The 16,630-nt window shown below is 42.6% G+C and overlaps 1 protein-coding gene across 1 annotated transcript in view; it reads right to left on the bottom strand.

Annotated features, from left to right (window-relative positions):
• The window catches only part of CCDC60 (coiled-coil domain containing 60), a 201,580-nt gene that overhangs the window by 92,775 nt on the left and 92,175 nt on the right, over nucleotides 1-16,630 (bottom strand). Inside the window, exon 3 of the mRNA XM_021007905.2 lies at nucleotides 7,680-7,756. Coding sequence (XP_020863564.1) covers nucleotides 7,680-7,756 — 77 coding nt within the window. The remainder of the gene's footprint in view (nucleotides 1-7,679; nucleotides 7,757-16,630) is intronic.

The following is a 16,630-nucleotide window of genomic DNA, read 5'->3' as shown; positions in this document are numbered from 1 at the left end:
AATAGCAGTGAATGATTCTAAACAGATCCAGAAGTGGACTTTTGGACTTGGGGATGAGAATGAGTGTTGAGTATGGAAGAGGATAGGTTCCAGGCTGTAGGGCGGGGCCGTGATCATGGGGGCGAGGCTGAGAGGGAAGAGACTGACATTGAGTCACGGTATCACTGAGCAAAGATTTAAAGCCAACCTGGAATGGAATGGAAGCACCCTCACCAAGGTCAGCGTGGCAAAAGGGAAAATTTCCAAGGAGGGGAATTGGGAGACATGGGTTTTATTCTTGGCTCTGTTACTGGCCCCTTGTGAGATCATGAGCAAATTCTTGCTCTTATCTGGGGTCTGGTGTCTGTCTGTGTGAATTGTGGGATGGTGGGTGTGTGTGTGCATGCGCACATGTGTGCGTGTGAGTGTGTGTGAGTGTATGTGTGTGAATGTACTGTGAGTGCTTGTGTATGCACATGTGTGAATGTATGTGTGTGCTCATGCACTGTGCACACATGTATATGAGTATGCATGTTTGCACACGTGTGCATGTGTGTGAATGTACTGTGTTTGTGTATGCATGTATGTGTGTGACTGTATGTGTGTGTGTGTGTGTGTGTGTGTGTGTGTGAGAGAGAGAGAGACTATATGATCTAAGGCTATTTTTCTAGCTCTGGCTAAGACAGATCATGGCATCCCTTGTATTGTTATTTAATATTTTGTGTCTTGTCTCATTCATTCATTCAACAAGCTTTTATTAACCAATCAATCAATGAGCAATTGCTACGTACAAGCCATCGTGCTGGGTACCCAAAGACAAAACTGAAATGATTTCTGCCTTCAAGAAGCTGTTAGTGTCTCGTCAGGGAGATCAAACATCCACACGTGAGGACATGCAAAACATGTTGGGGGATGGGGAATTCTAGTAGCTGGGAGGACCTGGTAAGAGATTGTCACTTGGCCAGAACTCTGAAGGAAATGAGATTCTAAGAGACGGAGTTGAAAAGGGGAGTGAATTCTAGGCATGGAGGACAGCCATGGCAGAGATAGGAGGTGGAGTGCTACGTGTGAAGACAAGAGAAGAAAGAAGGCTGGCTGGATGTTAGAGAAGGAGAAGTGTTGGGGGAAGGTTCTGGAGAGCCTTAGAAACCAAAGAGGCATTTATCTTTAATCTTAGAGGAAATAGGGAGCCACACTTATTTATTAATTTATTGAATTTTTATTGATTATTATTTATTCATTGTTTATTGGGTAGGGGAATGGCATAGTCAGACTTACACTTTAGGAAAATCTTTATTATGATGTTGTCAAATACTATGTTAGATATTGTTCATTATGCTAAGGATACAAAGAGAAAAAAAATGAAACAAGGCAATGCCTTCCCTCTGGGAGCTTACAATCTCCTAGCTGTATGAGGAGCCACTAGGTAGTTAGAGCACCTGGCCTAGAGTTAGGAAGACTCACCTTTCTGAGTTCAAATTTGGCCTCAGACACTTCTAGTTGTGTGACCCTGGGCAAGTCACTTCACCCTGTTTGCCTCAGTTTGCTTGTCTGTAAAATGAGCTGGAGAAGGAAATGGCAAACCACTCCAGTATCTCTGCCAAGAAAACTCAAAATGGCGTCATGAGGAGTTGGATATGACTAAACAACATTTCTTTATAACCCCACAGCACGTGAGCTAGCGCAAAGGGGTCATTAAATGTTGGCTCGAATGATGCCTTAATTTAGAATGAGCTACGTTAGTCCTCTCCTGGATCTGTCTTCTTTCTTTGTAGCTGTCTCTGTTCCATTCTAGCTGTCGACCAAATGTTGCTTAGAAGTGAGGTCTACGCAACTTGTAAACATCCTCTTAATCTGCACCCTGCTGGGGTCTGACAGAGGTAATTTGTCTCTGTTTATTTGCAGCCACCTGTAACTAAACCCTGCCATGGCTAAATCATCTCTTTAGGTCCAATGTCTTGCTGTTTCCTTGCAAGAATGTTTATTTAAAAAAAAACCTCCACACATATTCAAATGAAAAAGTGGCAGAAACTTTGGAGGAAATGTGTCATGGGCCAAAGAGTCAGCCTCATATGGTTATCTCACCTCCTCACATTCCCACTCTCTCTCTTGACCCCAAGTCACACCCCTCCAATGTCCATGTCAACAAAGGTGGGGTGGATACTGTAAGTGTTAATCTAGATTGCTCAGCATAATAGAACATCTGGGAAAACAGGTGAAAAGAAGCCAATAGGACTGATCCTTTTTAGTGCTGTGTGAAATTGGCCATGAAAACAGGGAGGGACGGTACTGAGTTGGAAGGACAGTTGAAGCATTCAATCAACCTAAGAAATAGTTGTGGTGTTTAGGTAGGGAGGGCATGGCAGATTTTTTTAAAAAAGGACATCACACCCAGTTAATAACATGGCTTATTTGAAGCCAAGAGACACATTTCAATGTCCTTCCTATGGCTTACATGTTATTACTATTATCATTAAACATCTCTTTCTGCTCAGAAATGGGTCACATCCTTTGAAAGTCAAGTCACTGATCTCTTAGACATCAGGGGCATTCAGGAGTGCTCCCACAGTGCATCTGACTGCTGGTAACATTTGTTTTCTCTTTCACAACTTTCTCTTTAAATCATCTCTCTCATCTGTAAGATGTCTGGAAACTGAGGTCCCTGAGAGGCAACGTCATGCAAATAGTAAGAAGAAGAACCCATTTCATCTGCCTGCAGATCCAGCAGGCTTCCTACTGGATTTTAATCCTTCTCATACAGCTAGGAGGCCAGACAGTACTAGCACCAGGTGTATCAAACCATTGCTATCATCCGGAAGATGTCTGAGATTAAGCATCTAAATCATGCTTAATGAAGGATCATTGGTGTTGTTCAGTTATATCCAACTCTCTCGGTGATCCCATTTGGGGTTTTCTTGGCAAAAATATTGGAGTGGTTTGCCATTTCCTTCTCCATCTCCTTTTACAGATGAGGAAACTGAGGCAAACAGGGTGAAGTGACTTGCCCAGGGTACACAGCTAGAAAGTGTCTGAGGCCAGATTTGGACTCACAAAGAGGAGTCTTCCTGACTCTAGGCTCAGCGCTCTAACTAACCCCTCTATACACTTAGTGAAAGATGTTCAATTCTATGACTGACTTAAGATCCTCTTCAAGCATGCTTCCTGTGCCAAAAGGCTGGCATTGACCTTTTGCTTACTTGTAAATGGATGTGCAAGCTGGAATCTTTAGCAAGCCAAGTATCAATTACAGGGGATGTTAAATTTGGATTTGTTAGTATGGGGGTGGCAGAGCTCAGCTGGGGCTGTGCCCATGAGATGAGCAGCCAGGGGTTCTGTCATCCTCTAGTCATTATGAGGAAGCATGTTTTTGTTTTACCCTCAGGGCTAATCATACCAGCCCAACCCCATGTGCTCTTGATCCCCTTTCCCTCCTTTCACCTTGGCCCTTCATTCATTGCCTCTATGCCTCCAATTTCCTTTTCATCTCAAATTCTTATTCAATTTGTTTTTACATGACCTTAATTTCCCAACTCCCTCTTCTCCCATCCAGAAAGCTATCCCTTACCACAGATAATAAAAAAGAAAGAGGGAAAAAACCCAACAAACCTCAGTTCATCAAACTGACCAATTCACCATATAAAATGTTCCACACCTAGTCCCCCACCTCTCTAGAGAAGCATCCCTTTGTGATTGTCAACCTTTCCCTATCTGCTGGTATTTTCCAAACCTCATATCTTGTTCAGTTGGAAACGCAGCAGCCCCTCAGACGCTTTACAATTTCTTGCTCTATTTGTCGGACCTGGTTTGCTCTCTATTTGGGCAGCTCTCTGCTTCCCCAGGGGCTTGCCACATTGGCCCTCGGCTTGGATACTGTTCCTGCCTCTCCACACACCTGAACCCAAGGGATCCACCAACTTTAACCTGCCCCAGGAGCAGGGCTCATTCCTAAAAATGCTGCACCTGTTTCTGCCTTCCTGCCAAACTACCGCCCTAAATCTCCCTTCCAAGTATAGACAAACCTCTAGAAAAAAAAAAACCCAAACTGCTATCGTCGCCTCCAGTCTCTCCACTCACACTCTTCTCAACCCCTTGTGATCTCACATCTGTTCTAATCGCTCGACTGCAACCTCTCACTCCAAGGTTATCAAAGATTGAGCAGTTGCTACATGTCCCACCCCCCTTCAAGGGCAATAGTTAAAAAATAGTGTAAAAATGTACATTCCTTGACGTGGGGTGGGGGGGGGGAACTGGCAACCTCAAGGCCCCACGTGGCCCTCTAGGTCCTGAAGTGCAGCCCTTTAACTGAATGCAAACTTCACAGACCAAATCCCCTTAATAAAAGGATTTGTTCTGTAAGAATTGGACTCAGTCAAAAGGCCACACCCAAGGACCTAGAGGGCCACATGGTGCTTTGAGGCCACAAGAATAACCAAGAAGAATACTTTAACAACATTCCCCCCTACAATACAAATAATTTTTGAATGGAAAATAAACCTGGTTTTGTTCATTTTCAATGAATGAATATAAATGGCTAGAAATAATGAGTTCTTGGATAAATTGAATTTTACAGATGAGGAAACCGAGGCAGACAGGTTTAAGTGACTTGCCCAGGGTCATATAGTTAGTAAGTGTCAGAGGTTGAATTTGAACACATGTCTTCTTGACTCCAGGTCCAGCATTCTCTCTATTGAGTTGCATAGCCAGATATTGAGCTTTGCAAGTATTATCTTCTTCAGTAACTTACTGGTCATTAAAACCCTGAGATATTTTCCTTTTTCTAATTTCCTTTTCTTTATTTCCTTCTTTTTTATTTCTTTCCTCCTTCCCTTTCTTTCTTTTGACTTCTTCCTCCTTTTCTTTATTTCTTTCCTCTCTCCCTCCCTCCTCTTCCTTCCTTCCTTCTTTCTTTCTTTCTTTCTTTCTTTCTTTCTTTCTTTCTTTCTTTCTTTCTTTCTTTCTTTCTTTCTTTCTTTCTTCCTTCCTTCCTTCCTTCCTTCCTTCCTTCCTTCCTTCCTTCCTTCCTTCCTTCCTTCCTTCCTTCCTTCCTTCTTCCCTCCCTCCCTCCCTTCCTCCCTTCCTTCCTATTCTGCTTCCTACCAACCCAAGCCCTATCTTGTGCTTCTGTAGTCGATTTTTAGAGAAGGAAATGGCAAACCGCTCCAGCATCTTTGTCAAGAAAACCCCAAGTGGGGTCATAAAGAATCGGACATGATTGAAACGACCAAACTTCAACAACACATTATTGTTATTATTATTAAATAATTCAAACAAACCATTCAAATACAGATCTTCTAAAAGACCACAGATGTGGAGCTGGAAGAGATCTCAGAAGCCACCTGGTTAAGCCACGCTGATTTTACAGATGAGGAGACTGAGGCCCAAGGAGCTCAAAGGACCTGTTAAGGTCACACAGGTAGTAGATATCAGAGACAGGACTTGAACCCAGGCAAGCACAGGGAACTGTTAGAGAGAGGAGATCTCAGAGGTCATCCAGTTTAATTCCCCTCATTTTGTTGAACTATTATTGTTCATAGATGTTATTCTCATCTTTCCAGAAAATCAGGACAATATTTGCCCTTCCCCAATCGAGTGAGGCTTCCTTTGTTCTTCACAATCTTTCAGATATCCCTGACAGTGATGGGACAATCATGTCTCCTAAATTTTCCGGGACTTTGAGATGGCAGCTAGGTGGAACTCTGGGTAAAACAATGGACTTGGATGTAGTAATAACTGAGTTCAAATCTTGTCTCAAGTAATTTGCTAGTTGTGTGACACTGGACAAGTCATTTAATCTCTTTCAGACTTAGTTTCCTCATCAGTAGAAGGAGGATAATAATAGTGCTTATTTCCCAGGGATGCTGTGAGCATATAACCAGATATTTGTAAAGCATTTTGCAAAGTTTCAATAATAATAATTTATGTAGTTCATAGGATTGGCCACTAGGTGACACCATAACGCATAGAGCGTCAGACCTGAAGCCAGGAAGATGCATCTTTTTGAATTCAAATCCAGCCTCAGATACTTACTAGCAGTGTGACCCTGGGCAAGTCACTTACCCTGTTTGCTTCACCTTCCTAATCTGTAAAATGAGCTGGAGAAGGAAATGGCAAACCACTCTGGCATCTTTGCCAAGAAAACCCAAATGGGGTCACGATGAGCTGGACACAGCAATCAACAGTTTATAGGATTATAGAGATAGTGCTAGAAGAGACCTTAAAAGCCAGTAAGCATAACCGCCTCATTTTACAGATAAGGAACCTGAGGCCCAGGATGGTTAAGTGACTAGCCCAAGGTCACTTATTAGGGCAGTTAGGTGTTCTCTTCCTACCTCCTTGCTTGTGATGGATATCAACTCTGTCAGTTGTTTTTGTTCTGTTCTTCCTAATCCCAAAATAATTCTATTTGGCAGAAAAATAGAAGCCAAATATCATGGGCAAGCTCCTAGAATAAGGTGGACAGCTCCACCTTATCTACAATCCATCATCATCACCATCATCACCAACATCATTATCATCACCATCACTACCATCACCATCATCACCATCATCACCATCATCACCATCATCATCATCATCATCATCACCATCATCATCATCACCATCATCATCATCATCATCATCATCACCATCATCACCATCATCATCACCATCACCATCATCATCATCATCACCATCATCATCATCATCACCATCATCATCACCATCACCATCACCATCATCACCATCATCACCATCATCATCACCATCATCACCATCACCATCATCATCATCATCACCATCACCATCATCACCATCATCATCATCATCACCATCATCATTATCATCACCATCACCATCATCATCATCATCACCATCATCACCATTATCATCACCATCACCATCATCATCACCATCATTATCACCATCATCATCACCATCATCATCACCATCATTACCATCATCATCACCATCATCATCACCATCATCACCATCATCATCATCACCATCACCATCATCATCACCATCATCATCATCATCTCCATCATTCCCTTCCTTTCTATTTCCCTTGATGTTGCAAAACCAATACCTTTAGCTCTCTCTATATTTCCCTGACACCTTTTTATTCATTCTCAGTTTCCTTATTAGACTGTCCCATGCTTTTTTATTCACCTTCTGTTACCTCTTATTGCTTACATCTTCAGTCCATGTCTTCTGAAAGTGTATGTAGGATCTTGGCTTCAGGGAAAAGCTGACATACCTCCTTCCTTTCAGTGGAGAAGTAGGGGCTTAGGGGAACAGCATGTTGCTATACTCTCAGGTATGGTCAGCAAGCATGCCAGTGTCACTGGATTGCAAAATATGCAGAGGTGAGTAAAGCATAAGAGGACCAGAAAGGTAGGAAGGGGGTAGATTGTCAAGGCCTTTACATGCTAAACAGAGGACTTGAGATCCTGGAGGTAATAGGGAACTGCTGTGGTTTATTGCTTAACTGTGTCTATTACAAGGGAAAGCTAATTGGGTTCTTGTTGGAAAGGGTAAATCTGGACATTACCGATGTAAAAATGAAAGGCATTAATAAAACACTAATTTTTAGAAAATTAAAAATAAATGTTGTTTTGATGAATCAACCTATTTAAAAATATCCATCCAGTGCTCACCACATGCCAGGCACTGTCCCTGCCCTCAAGGCACATCCATACCACCACCCTGAGTTCTCTTACCGGCTGTGTAGGAGGTCTCTCTTGAGGTTTGTGATTTCCTTCTCCATATACCTAAAGCTCTGCCTAGGTGCCGAACCCTAATAGGAAACCATCAGAATATTATCCATGTAAGTTTATCAGCTGGATCCAGATTGTCACTGTCTCAGGTTTAGATTCTATATTTAAAACAGTGTAAAAGACTCCAGTCCTTTGTTATATCCTTCACAGATTCTTTCTCCACTTCTCCCCCATTTCTATCCAAATGTTAATTAGTATCTACACCAAGGGTTCCTATTGGGCTAATTGAAATTTTCATGGAGATCTCAAAGTCTTATCCTGTCAGTTACATAGCTCCATTCACCTGAAAATCATGTATAGGATCAGAGGCAAGAGCCAGAAGGGACCTTAGAAGCCATCAAGTCCAATGCCCTTTAAAAAAAATTTTTTTAAACATTTTAAAATTTTTAGGCAGTTGAGATTAAGTGACTTGCCCAGGGTCACACAGCTAGTAAGTGTCAAGTGTTTGGTCTGAGGCCAGCTTTGAACTCAGGTCCTCCTGACTTCAGGGCCAGTGCACCACCTAGCTGTCCCCCAATGCCCTTTTTTTTACAGCTGAGTAAAGTGAGGTCTAGATATGAGAAATTACTTGACCAAGGCCACAGAGGAAGTATCAGAGGGAAGGATTTGAACCCAGGAACAAGGAGACTGCTAATAAAGTCCCTCAGAGGCCATCTAGTCCAGTCCTCCTCATTTGGCAGGTAGGTAAAATGAGGCCCAGAGGAGATAAATTACTTGCCTAAGGCCATAAGGACTAGTTGATGGTCTCTCTGCTAAGCTCTGCTGCTTGTCCCTTTGCTAAGCTGGCAAGCTGCCTGCTGCCAAGTGGGAGGGAGATGGGCCTAGTGGATAAGTGTGGGCAATCTAGGTGAAGTGGACAGAGCACTGGACTTGGGATTAGAGGAGCTCTGTTACTGTTACATGTTACTCTGTTACATGGCCTTGGCCAACTGACTTGGCTTCTTGGCCTCAGTTACATTATCTTAAGAGATGAGAGGGTTGGCTAAGCATTTGTTAAGAACTCTGTGTGTTAGGCACCAAGGATTCAAAGACAAACACAAACAAACCAGACTTGAAGGAACTTGTGTCGTATCAGGGAAGATGTGATGTACACGATTGAGAGGCACATTCAAAACAAGTGTATAAAATACATAGTTAGTCAACAAGCAGTCAGTCAAAACTTATTAAGCTCCTCCTATTCACCAAGTGCTGTGCTGGGATGCGAGAAAAGGCAAAAGATAATCCCTGCCTTCAAGAGATCACAATCCGTTCATAAACATCTATTAAGTACCTCCTATGGGCTAGGCACTTTATTAAGTGCTGGGGATTCAGAGAAAGGCAAAAAGAGTCCCTCCCTTCAAAGTGCCACAATCTAATGGCAGAGCCATACAAGATATATACAGTATATATGGAAACAATTACAGATGAGAGGTCCTGGGGGAGGGGTGTGTGTGTGTGTGTGTGTGTGTGTGTGTGTGTGTGTGTTGTAGAAGGTAAGATCTGGATTGAGCGCTGAAGGAAACCAGGGAAGTAGAAGCAGAAATGAGAAGGGAGACAATTCCAAGCATGGGAGCTAGCTAATGAAAATGTAGTCAGGAGATGGGGTGCTGTGTCTGAGGAACAGCAAGCATGCCAGTGTCACTGGATTGCAAAATATGTGGAGGTGAGTAAAGTATAAGGACCAGAAACGTAGGAAGGGGGTAGATTGTCAAGGCCTTTACATGCTAAACAGAGGACTTTCTATCCTGGAGGTAATAGGGAACTGCTGTGATTTATTGAGCCAGGGAGGGAGGGACATAGTCAGAACTGAGTTTTGAGTAAATCAACTTGGCAATTGAGTCAAGGATGGCTTAAAATAAAAAGAAACTTGAGGCTGGAAGGCCAATTAGGAGGCTATTGACCTAGTCCAGGTGAAAAGTGATTAGGGCATCCTATACTAGGATTTATATGGAATTTGAAGGTTATAATGATAAGATTTGACAACAGATGAGATGTGTGGTGTGAATGCAGGGGGGGAGTCAAGGAAGACACACTGAGGTTTCCTAGGTGACTGGGAGGAGGATGATGGTATCCTCAACAGTAATAGCAAAGTTCTGAAGAGGGGAAGATTTGAGAGGGAAGGAAAGAATTCTGTTTTGGAAATACTGAGTTTGAGATTCCAAAGGCAATTGGTGATATGAGAGTAGGGTTCAGGAGGGAGACTAAGGCTCGAATTGGCATCTCTATGGAGATGAGAGCTGGTGAGATCACCAAGTGGGAGAGCATTGAGGGAGAAGAGGAAAGACTCCAGGACAGAGCTTTGGGAGACAACCCAAGTTAGCTGGCCTGACCTATTGGAAGATTCAGAAAAGGAGATTGAGACGTGGTTAGACAAGTAGGTTGAGAACTAGGGGAGGGCAATGTCATGAAAACTTAGAGAAGAGAGATTTGATAAGAGGGTGATAGACATGATCAAAAACTGCTGAAAGGTTATTAAAAATAAGCATTGAGAAGAGGTCATTAGACTTGGCAATTAAGTGCTTATTGGTAAGTCTGGAGAGTGCCATTTTAATTGCATGAAGATGTTGGTTGAATGATATACACAATAAATTGGGATAGGGTTATGACCTGGTTATGACCTGTAGTTCATTGATACAGGGAACTTCTAGGTAAGGAAACTCTCTCTGCAGCCATTTTATATCAGCAGTGGGATTTGAACCCAGGTCTTCTTGGTTTCCAGGTTAGCTCTCTCTGATGACTTCTAAAGTCCTTTCAGGCTCTAGGATTGTGAGCCTATGGCCCTATGAATCTTCACTCAATGTGTGCTTCTGACACTTCCTGGCTGTGTTGTCATGAACAAGTCACTTAACCTCTCTGTGTCTCAGTTTCCTCATTTGTAAAAATGGGATAATAATACCTGTTCTACCTACTTCACAGGATTGTTGTGAAACCTAAGCCAAACAATGTAGGTGAAGCACTTTGTGAACCATGAGGGACTATAGAGATGGCATGGCATAGTGTGATGGAGAGAGAGAGAGGAGAGAGAGAGAGAGAGAGAGAGAGAGAGAGAGAGAGAGAGAGAGAGAGAGAGAGAGAGAGAGAGAGAGAGAGAGAGAGAGAATGCCCAGGCTTTGGAGTCAGGAAGACTTGGGTTCAAAGCCTGACTGGTGCCAACTGCTGTGTGACCTTGGACAAATCACTTAACTTCTCAGAGCTCTAGGCATCTCTTTCACAATGTAAATTGCCAGGAGAACATTGTGCACAGTACAACATTGTATGATGGTCAACTATGATAGACTTAGCTCTTCCCAGCAATACAATGATCCAAGACAATTCCAAACAACTCATCATGGAAAATGCTATTCACATTTAGAGAAGGAACTATAGAGTCTGAATACAGATGGAAGCATACTATTTTCACTTTTTTTTTGTTTTTTTCTTTCCTGTGCTTTTTCCTTTTTGCTCTAATTCTTCTTTGACAACATGACTAATGTGGAAAGATGGTTAACATGATTGTATGTGTATAGCCTATATCCTATTGTTTGCTGTCTTGGGGAGCGGGGAGGGAAGAGAAGGAGAAAAATTTGGAACTCAAAATCTTATAAAAATGAATGTGAAAACTATCTTTACAAGTAATTGGAAAAAATAAAATACTATTAAGTGGGGAAAAACACAACAAAAAAGGAAATCCTAAGCAATAAAGAATTACGGAATGATTAGAACATAAAAAAAAGGATGTAAGTTGTAGGAGAACAGTTTGCATTGGGAACAGGAGTTTCTCCACTGAGAATTCCCCACAATAATGGATTCACAGGCCGGGCCCCTCCTACCTCCCCCTCCCCCTCAGAAAACGTGTCATGTAAATATCCGTTGTTATTCTGCTGCTATCTCTCAGGTCACCCTGAAGCATTTCCAGTAGGGTAGGGAGAACAGTGGGTGGGGTACCCACTCCCTCTCTGCTTAGGGACTTCACTGTCAATGCCTCTTCTCACCTGTATCAGGGCAGATTTCCTGGTGGTGAAGCTCATTTGTTGGACTGGCAGAGATCAATGAGACTTAATTGGCTGTTATCTTTTGATAATAAAAGGAATTTCAGTCCTATATTTTCAGGAACTATTCTGTAGATTTTCTTTCTTCTAAACTAATTCCTCTGTAATGAGACTTAACTGGATTTTTATTTTAATAAAGAGAAATGCCAAGAATGAAGTGTTATGGATGCTCATTAGTAGAGGTTAGAGTAGAGAAAGCCACTATTCAAAGGGGGAGGGCTGGTGAGATGCTACTGAGAGCTGAGCTGCAGGTCTGGGGAATTCCAGGCTTGGATGTCCTGTGGCCACATTGATTTGTAAGGAGGGTGCTGTGGGTGTGGAACGCTGCCTATACTGTCAGCCTTATCGGATGGCAGCTCTCCCGGTAGCATGGTGGAGAGTGTGCTAGACCTGTTGTCAGGAAGACAAGTTCAAATCCAGCCTCAGACACTTACCAGCTAAATGACGACCTCTCTGTGCCTTATTTTCCTCATCTGTAAAATGAAGGGGTTGGAATCAATGACCTCTAAGGTCCTTTTTTAGCTTTTAATCTAGTATCCAATGTGTTCCTTAGTTATACCAAGTCGCCTTCCTGTGCCTCCCCTCTTTCTTTTTTTATCTTTTATTAAAGGTTATTTTTAATGGGTGGAGGTGAATGGGTGAGGGAAGGGTTGGGACATAGGTGGAGATGAAGGTGAAGCAAAACAAAAGAACTCAATAAAATTGAAATAGTTTAGAAAATTCATTCTTGTTTTTAAAGTGAGGGGGTCATACGTGCTGCTCTGGGTCTTTTGAGTGGAAAATGGAAACGAGGCCCCAAGAGCTGAAGGTTGGCTGCTTCCTACCCCTTTCCAAGCTGGGTTACTCAGATAATAGTTACCAGTTACAACCACTTTAAGACTGCCAGAGAACTCTCAGTGGGGCCGCCCAGCAATTGCGTGAGGAAGGAAGTGCAGGTATCTGGGACCAGATGAAAGAACTTGCCTTGTTTAGCCCAGAAAAGAGAAGAGAATCAGGATCATGGTATTCTGCTGGCTGTCTTCAAGTATTGGAAAGCCTGGCTCAAGGAAGAGGAATTAGCTGTGCTCTGCTGGTCCCAGAGGGCAGAGCAAGAAGCTGTACCTGCAAACTGGGAACTAGGGACTGGCTGTCAGGACAAGCTTTCGAGTAAGGGGAGCTGTCCAGCACTGCAATGGGCTGCCTTGAGACTTAGCCTGGCTCCCTCATTGGAGGGCCTTCTAGGGCAGGAGACCTTAGAAGGATTGCCTCACTGGAAATTTTCAATACAGCTACGGGGGTATAGCGGACAGAGTGCTGGGCCTGGAGTCAGGAAGACCTGAGTTTGAATCTGACCTCACATACATACTAGCTGTGTGACCCTGGGGTAAGTCACTTCACCTCTGTCTGCCTCAGTTTCTCCAACTGTAAAATGGAGATAATAATCATACCTACTTCTTAGATGTGGTATAAGGATCACATGAGATATTTATAAAGTGCTTAGCACAGTGCCTGGCACATGATAGATGCTTAATAGATGCTTGTTCCTTCTAGTTCTAAATCTATCATACATAAATGTATCAATTACTATCATAGTAGAAGGTGCAAAGAGGAAGATTTAAGCTTGATGTAAGGAATATCTTAGCAAACGAGAGCTTTCCTAAGGTGGAAAGCTCTCCAGAGGCAGGAGAGGCAGTGCCCCCTCTCCCTAGAAATCTTTAACAGAGGCTGGATGGCCCCTTGTCAGTTAAGTTGTAGAGAGGATGCTTGTTCAGGGATGGCCCTTCTGACTTGGAGATTCTGTGATTTCTATGAGGACATTCAACCCTGTCCTCAGTTTCCTCATCTTCAAAAGTTGGGTTAGATGATGTCTGAGGTCCCTTCCAGCTCCAAATCCTTAGTTCTTCTCTAGAAACTCATAGAATTATGACAAACTGTCAAGCTTTGGTATATTCTGGCAATCGGCTTAAGGATAGCCGAGTGTGAGCGGCAGTTCTGTGTTACAAATGGATTGGTACTGATCGTCTTTGAACTTAGACCAAATATGCAGGAAGCTGGGAATCAGTACTTCCATGGTTTCATGTGGAGCATGCATGATGAGATAACTGGGTAAGTTCCTTTGGAGTATGTCTACAGTTCACAGGATAGGAATCTTAAAATTCTCCTAGGCACAGCAGACTGGAATGTTGGACCCCAAATCAGGAAGACCTAGACTCAAATCTTATTTTTAAAATTTGCTAGCTATATGACCTTGACCTACATGACCTTTCTGAGTTTTAAGAAGGTTTACTTACTAAAATATGTATGGTTATGATATGCACCTTTGGAGGAAGTTCTTATACCTGTGGAATGACATGCTCATTGCCTCTTGCCTACAATTATAACTCTCTTTTCCATGGCACTTTGTGGCAGAACAAAACCTTCTTCATCATAACAACCCTGTGAAGTAGGTTGTGCACACATTATTCTATCCATTCTCATGGATAAGGAAATGGAGGGGTGAAATTACTTGCCCAGAGGATCATACGGCCAGTAAATGCTAGAGGTAGAACTTAACAGATAGAGCTTTTCTTACTAACTCCTGTATGGATAGCTAGCTAGCTAGGTGGATGGATGGATGGTTGGATGGATGGATGGGGGAGGAGAGGTAAGGGAAGGGAAGGGGGAGAGAGAGAGAGAGAGAGAGAGAGAGAGAGAGAGAGAGAGAGAGAGAGAGAGAGAGAGAGAGAGAGAAACACCTTTATTAAGTACAGCTAGGTGGTTCAATGGTTAGAGTGCTGGGCTTGGAATCAGAAAGGTCTGAGTTCAAATCCAGCCTCAGATACTTTCTAGCGATATGACTGGGCAAGTCAGTTTGCCTCAGTTTCCTCAATTGTAAAATGGGGCTAATAACAGTACCTATTTCACAGGGTTGTTAAGAAGATTAAATGAAATAATATTTGTTAAGCAATTAGCACAGTACCTGGACCATAGTACAGGCTATATAAATGCTAGCTTGTTACTCTTTAGTGGGTTTTTTTGGCTCTTTGTGACTCCACTTGGGGTTTTCTTTACAAAGATTCTGGAGTGCTTTGCTATTTCCTTCCCCAGCTCATTTTACAGGTGACAAAACTGAGGCAAATGGGGTTAAGTGACTTGCCCAGTGTCACTCAGCTAGTAGATGTCTGAGGCTGGATTTAAACTCAGGAAGACGAGACTTCCTGGAAGATGAGACTTCCAGACTCCAGGCCCAGCACTCTGCGCACTATGGTGCCACCTAGCTGCCCTACGTAGTAGCTGCTTTATTATTATTACTGCCATTATGTGACAGGCATTGTTCTAAGAGCTCAAATAATCATAATGAGAATGATAATCTAACACTACTGATTAGCACAGATGAGTTACTTCTCATCTGAGCACTTTAAGAACAGCATTTGATACTGGTGTGCTTTAAAAAATGGCAGAATATTTCTCCCAAATGGGCTAAACATGTGTTCTGCATGGAAGTTCTCAGAGATGTAACTTAGTGTGGTCTCTGAGGTCCACCGAGGCTCAATGGCTTAGCTTGGGGTCACAAAATCAGTAAAGGTCAGAAGAAGGACGTGAATCCATGGCTCTCTGATTCCAAGTCCAGGATGCTGTCCCTTATGCTACAATGCCCCTCTGGAGTTAGCACATATCTTATGGTAAAGATGTGACTGTTGTTAGTTCTTTCTAATTTACATAGACATAGACGTCAAACTCAAGGCAGTGCTGCTTTACAAAACCATTTAAGTGACCATAAAATTAACTTTAAAACAGGACGTCCTGCCTCATTTTATTCTTATAGATTGAGTCTGAGAAAACACAAAGCTCCAGATGCTTTCTCCTCTTACTTGGTTCCTGACTTTCTAGAACCAGAAGCTCCTCCTGCTTTTAGCTCCCTTTTGTGTGTTTTCTCCTACTAGGATCAAACTCCTTGAGGTCAGGGACCGTCTTTATTTTTGCTTATATTTGTTTCCCCAGTGCTTAGCATGGGGCAGATACTTAATAAATAATTGTTGCTTGTTGTCTTACCTACAAACAAGAGAAATAATTAAAAAAAATAAATAGAACAGGCTTGAGGTGAAATTGGGAAATCAGTGAGGCTTGCTTTCCGAGGCTATACCTGTATGTCAGAATTTGTGTTTATAAAGTGCATTGATTTTCATTTTTGGCTGTGGTTCCACAAGTAAAGGGAATTCTTGATGGAGGGACTTTCTCTACCAAAGCAGATGGGCATCTGCTCTGCCAGTGAGTGGTAGAGAGATGCCAAGGCACTCAGAGTGAAGTACCCAAGGTCAGAAAGCCAATCTGTGTCAGAGGTGGAACTCAAACCCAGGTCTCCCTGACTCCCAAGGTCAGCTCTCTATCCATGATACCATGATGCTTCTCTTTGCTTTTAATAATAACTTTAATTTTTGTTGTTTAAAGCAACCCTTTCAGGTACATAGGATCATACATTTAGAGCTTAAAGGAACATCAGAGGTCATAGAGTCCAACTTCATCATTTTATTTATTTTTGGTGAGGCAATTGGGGTTAAGCGACTTGCCCAGAGTCACATAGCTAGTGTTATGTGTCTGAGGCCAGATTTGAACTCAGGACCTCCTGATTTCAGGGTCAGCGCTCTATCCATTGTGCCACCTAGCTGCCCCTCCATCATTTTATACATGAGGAAACGGAGGCAGACAGAGATTAAGTGAGTTGCGTAGGGTCACACAACTAGTAAGTGTCTGAGGCCAAATTTGAACTCATGTCTTCCTCACTCCCGGTCCAGTGCTCTATCCATTGGGATACCTAGCTTTCTTCAAATACCTGAAGGATTGTTACCTGAAAGAGAGATTAGTTTTGTTCTGCTTAGTTTCAAAGGACAGAACCAGGCGCAATGCTTGGAAGCTGTAAAGAAGAAAATT

Source organism: Phascolarctos cinereus, unplaced genomic scaffold (assembly GCF_003287225.1).
Source record: "Phascolarctos cinereus isolate Bilbo 61053 unplaced genomic scaffold, phaCin_HiC Scaffold_4;HRSCAF=312, whole genome shotgun sequence".
NCBI classification, from domain to species: Eukaryota; Metazoa; Chordata; class Mammalia; order Diprotodontia; family Phascolarctidae; genus Phascolarctos; species Phascolarctos cinereus.
The sequence above is the reverse complement of the archived record's forward strand: the minus strand, read 5'-3'. Positions and strand labels throughout refer to the sequence as shown.